The 5,529-nt window shown below is 36.6% G+C and overlaps 1 protein-coding gene across 1 annotated transcript; it reads left to right on the top strand.

Moving 5' to 3' along the window:
• Nucleotides 1-43: 43 nt before the first annotated feature.
• LOC101737702 (UDP-N-acetylglucosamine transferase subunit ALG14 homolog) lies at nt 44-1,594 on the top strand. The gene has a single exon (XM_004932414.5). It carries the CDS (start codon nt 125-127, stop codon nt 764-766), a length of 642 nt encoding a protein of 213 aa, XP_004932471.1. The 5' UTR covers nt 44-124; the 3' UTR covers nt 767-1,594.
• Nucleotides 1,595-5,529: the final 3,935 nt, after the last annotated feature.

Below are 5,529 nucleotides of genomic sequence, written 5' to 3'. Positions count from 1 at the left end.
ATGGGCTTAGATCCCCTTGCCTTTCCTAACAAGGAAAAATTGTACCAAAAAAAAATCTTTATGGTATTAGCACCTATGGCACCTACATAAATTTTGAATTATTTACAAAAGGCCATTTCACATCATGGAAATTTTATCGTTTCTATGTTTAATATTTACTGCTCTAGTGATCGGAGTAACAGCCAGAGTTATTTATTTATTGATTAAAATTTTTACAACTGAGTGCGCACTTTATCAAGATTCGAATTTACGAACAATATTTTGCATTGGCTCCGGTGGCCATACAACTGAACTACTGCGTTTCATGAGGAATTTAAATTGTCGGAAATACTATCCACGGTTGTACATTCTTGCCGATAACGATATCAACAGTGAATCAAAAATTTTTGAAGCAGAAAACAAACAAAGTACTTATTTGCTTAATAAAATACCCAGGAGTAGAAAAGTCAACCAATCCTATTTCTCTTCTGTATTCAGTACAATTTATTCTACATTAATTACTGTTCCTGTTATCTATAAATTTAAGCCGAATGTTATTTTCTGTAACGGTCCAGGAACTTGTATTCCAATTTGTGTAGTTGCATTTATATTGAGAATCTTATTTTTACTGGATTGTAGAATTGTTTTCATTGAAAGTATTTGTAGAGTAAGATCACTGTCATTGACAGGGAAAATTCTCCAATATTTTGCAGATCTTGTTGTAGTGCAATGGCCACAACTGAGAGATGTGAGTCTTCGTGCTAAATATTTTGGTAGACTTACATAATTTAATAACGTGATGAATGGACTAATTGATAAATAATTAAGTCATAAGAAACTAAGCTTTTTTTAATTATTCAATTTTACAGTCAGTAAGCAAAGGGTTGGCAATGCCCCTGCATTGTGAATGTACATGAGCAATGGTGACCACTCACTGTCAGGTGGGTCACATGCATGTCTGCCTATGATCCAAAAAAAATTGTACTCTCACAGGATAGAGAAATAATGCATTTAAACAATATTCTGGAATAAAAACATTCATAATAAATATGTTGGTTTTAGGACAGTTTATGAACCATGGTTTGGTATGGTAAACCAGGTTTACCATGGATTTGTAAATATATTTTACGGTCTTAGATAATTTATTGTTGGCATTCTTTTAATTTTTAATGAGTTTTATTGTGTTATAAATGGGTAACTCATGTAAACTTGCCATGTCTGGCAACCACTTAGTGTCAGGGGGTATGAGTTTCTTAACTCATCTATGGTATAAAAATAAAAGTAAAAAGAAAAAAACTAAGTAAAGCATAAGATGTATAGAAATTAGTATTTCATTAATTCATTATTTGAATTATTAAACTTTTCAGCATAGCTTTGTTAAAACTGATGATGCTTTTTTTTCTCTGAGCTCTGTTTACTGATTCAAGACTAGATTGTACCTTTGATTTTACATTTTTTCTGAAAACTTTATGTATGTAATGTAAAGGTTGTTACAAGTGCACCTGGCTGGAAATCATGTTATTAATGAAATTATGTTAATAATAACATTGGTGACAGCTTAGTTTGAATTGTCTGGAAACAGCCAATATGAAATTAAAACACCATTGTATTGATATTGTTTTATTTTATTTGCAAAAGCCACAGAATTTTCAAGACATTCATATTATCTGTGTAACTAATGAATGAACTTATTAACTGGTTCGAAATAATGAAAATGTCATGTGTAATGTAAAATTGTATTTAAATTATATTTCTGTTCAACTATGAAATTGATGTAAACATTACATTTTAAATAGTAAAAAAATAATTAAAGGTCATTAAATGCCATTGGTTGAAATTTTATGTACAATTAATAATAATTGTTGCCAAACTTCAACAAGGGATGGCACTGTAGCTTTAAGCTGTCTTCTAAGCTTGATTTATGTATCTCCTAGAGAAAAAACGGTGCGCGTGCAACTTGGTGCACGTGAATGAGCTGAAACTTCTTTTTCAATGTGTAGCATTTGTCTTCATTTTTCATCCTTGAATCAGATTGCTCTTGTAATAGGGAATAATGTGTATAAGAAATGCGACATCTTCGACATTTATATTATATATATTTTAAACTACAAATAGGAAAATAAATATATATATATGTATTTTTAAATACATAAATATGTACCTACTTCATTAAAATATTGGACGCTACTCGTTGCTAATAGTCCGAGAGCTGGTACCAATTTTTGGGTAGGTATTTGAGGCAAGCTGAAAACTTGTCATATACCTCTCCTATTATATTCCAACACGGAATTGCAGACTTGGCTGGTGAGTAGCGGGGCTAAATCAACCTCTACATTTTTAAAAATATTACATTTTTTTTCCCCAAAAATATATTTAAGGCAATACGCAATTTATATATGTTGCAGTGTAATACTTAATAAATACGAAAAAAAATAAGCCAGACAATTTAAACGAGGTTGTAACATTACCAGACGCGGGCAAAAATTTTTTTTTAAAAATCATAAAAAATGTTTTTGAGGCAGCTTGAAATTTTAATGGAGTGTTATTTATAGCTAAAAAATAAGATTCCCAAAAAGACAGATCATTTCGGTAGGGCTTTCTACCTGCCAGATGATCAAACAAATAATGGATGGGTACGGGCCTGTACTGCTATAGACAAGCTGTCTTCGTTCTTGCTTGCCGCGTTACTATTGGCTCTAGCGAGGCCACGTGACTTACAATAACCCATGAGGTTTCTAGTTAGAATTTCGAAGTAAAAAATATAAAATTTTCTGAATTTGTACTAAATACATTTTGCATAAAAGTGATTGTATTGATTTATGGACGTTAGAGGGACATATTTTTGTGATTTCTTTTTAAATGAAATTCTTTTTCAACAATTTTTCAATTCATTCTGTTGCCCCTACATTCAAAACTAAAAATTGTTTTTTTTTCTCACACTACAGCTTGTCTATAGCAGTACAGGCCCGTACCCATCCATTATATGTTTGATCACCTGGCAGGTAGAAAGCCCTACCGAAATGATCTGTCCTTTTGGTAATGTTACAACCCCGATTGAATTGTCTGGCTTATTTTTTTTCGTATTTATTAAGTATTACACTGCAACATATGTAAATTGCGTATTGCCTCAAATATATTTTTGGGAAAAAATAATTAATATTTTTAAAAATGTAGGGGTTGACTTAGCCCAACTACTCACCAGCCAGGTCTGCAATTCCGTGTTGGAATATAATAGGAGAGGTATGTGACAAGTTTTCAGCTTGCCTCAAATACCTACCCAAAAATTGGTGCCAGCTCTCCTACTATAACGCTCGCGCTGGCCTGTAATAGGTATAAGCGCATGCGTTCGAGTGCCGCGCATTCACTCTCGCTCGGTCTCTTTCTAGTATACTTAGTAACGTTAAATTGGAAGTCGCATTAGAAGTTTCACTTCAGAATAATAATTTGTTCCTTGGTCATTGTTTATCACAGCAAAATCGGCAGAACAGCTACAGATTTAACACTGTGAATACAAATTAAAGCTTATTAAAGTCTGCGTCTAATTCACTGACAAAACCGTGTGAGTTTGAAATTATACCCCATCAAGATATTTGATCTGCTCAGCAATGTGGACCTGTTCTAGTTCTAGTCATAGCTATTTTATATCATTTGCAATGTTGCATCCCTTGTAGGAAAAGAGCCTTTTTTTCGGTCCGCGCCGAACTTCTTACGAGGTCCCCGCGCCTAGGGGGCGCGCGGGGTATGTGGGACTGATCCGCGACTGAGACCGTGGCCGACTGTGGGCCCAAGGATGTTTTCAAGGCCTTACCCACACCCAAGCCATGCCGCTAATCCCTGTATAGTTTGGCTCGGATCGGCTTCCACCATCTCTTTCAATTCATTGTTATTCACATGTGTGAGCGGTCTTCCAAGTGGGTTCCAAAATTTCCATCACAAAAGTGTTTAAACCAAAATCGCACGCTGCGTGCATTAGCAGTCCCCTCTCCAAACGCAACATTGATATTGCGAGCTGTTTCTGCAGCGTTAGTTTCGCATCGGAACTCTTATTCAAAAATCACTCGAATTTTCTAAGTATCCATCTTTCTTGTCTAAGTTGAATAAAAAAAACATCTGAAAGTCGATAATCGAATGTTGCACATTTTTTAAAAGAAGAACTTCATATTGTCAATGTCAATACGATTTATTTTGAAAAAAGTTTCACCCAAAAATCTGAAACCATGAAGGTTCTAATACTATGTCAATTCGAAGTACCTATTACAATGAAATGGCAATTTCATACTTTAACCCCTATTATATGCCAAAATTTGAGTATGTTTTAGTTACAGTGATTTTCTGTGTGAGCGTTTAAACTTAAACGGAATGTGAAAATTATAACAAACAATCTTAGGATATAAAATTGAAATTAAACTCAAAACATTAGATAAAGTGATTCATCATAAAATTTTACCTATAAAACATTACCTAACCGTTGTCACATATACCCATAGGCACAGCCCATTGAGTTTCTCGCCGGATCTTCTCAGTGGGTCGCGTTTCCGATCAGGTGGCAGATTCTTTGTTTGATGATTGAAGCATTACTGGTGGCCCGGAGGCCTTTCCAGTTTCACCAGGACAGGTGGGCGAGCACAGGCTCAGCCAGGAGGGGTGGGATTTGCTAACAGCTGCCCGAGCGCCTCCGAAGGAAACCTAACAACTCAAGAGCAGCTGCTTTGCGAATGAATCTACTACCGGATCGGAATCGCGACCCGCTGATAAGATCCGGAAACTTAGTGGGCTGATTCATGGGTTAGGTTACACGTCGAACTCTTTGCCAAGTTCGACGAGTACGGTTGCCGGGGTCCCTTAGCCTGCTCCTAGTGTTAGAGCTAAAGACATCTAATGCAAGAGTTATGTGATCTGATGGATCCGTAAGGACGTGTCTAGGGCGACGACGGTGACTAACTCCTGCGTGATCAGGATTCGGAGAGTAGTCAGCTGCGGCAACGATAAGGCGATTAACATGATGCATAGCTTATCGAAGTACCGTTCCGACGCGGACTTCATGTGTTTGCGGATCGATTTGAGGCCAGGTCGTCGTGTTGGTCGACATTCCTCACGAACCACGGAGCCCTGACGGCTAACATGCAAAACCGGGATTGTAGGGATTGGAGGGTGTCTATGTGTGTGCGGGCTGCGTGAGCGAACACCACACTCGCGTAAGTCATGATGGCAGATTCTGCGAAGCACTGCTATTGTTAGGGTCAGTGTTAGCAATACTTTTCAAGGTGTGTGGCGCATTTACGTTGTAGATGTCTATGGGCTCCAGTAACCACTTAACACCAGGTGGGCTGTGAGCTCGTCCACACATCTAAGCAATAAAAAAAAAAAACTCCCGGTTTGAGCCTCGTGAGCTCACCTACACATTAAGGCGAAGCTGAAATAGCCTCTCAGGGCTATCAGCATAGGTAGGGGAAAAAAGTCATTTATTGTTCGTGATCTTGCAGATTAAAACACGTCACTATTTTTTCTTTGGATATAAATAGTTGGATAGAATTTTAGTTAGTTAATTTT

Source organism: Bombyx mori, chromosome 17 (assembly GCF_030269925.1).
Source record: "Bombyx mori chromosome 17, ASM3026992v2".
NCBI classification, from domain to species: Eukaryota; Metazoa; Arthropoda; class Insecta; order Lepidoptera; family Bombycidae; genus Bombyx; species Bombyx mori.
The sequence above is the reverse complement of the archived record's forward strand: the minus strand, read 5'-3'. Positions and strand labels throughout refer to the sequence as shown.

Coding starts and splice junctions, on each gene's coding strand:
- LOC101737702 (XM_004932414.5), top strand. CDS start 125: ATGGAAATTTTATCGTTTCTATGTTTAATATTTACTGCTCTAGTGATC.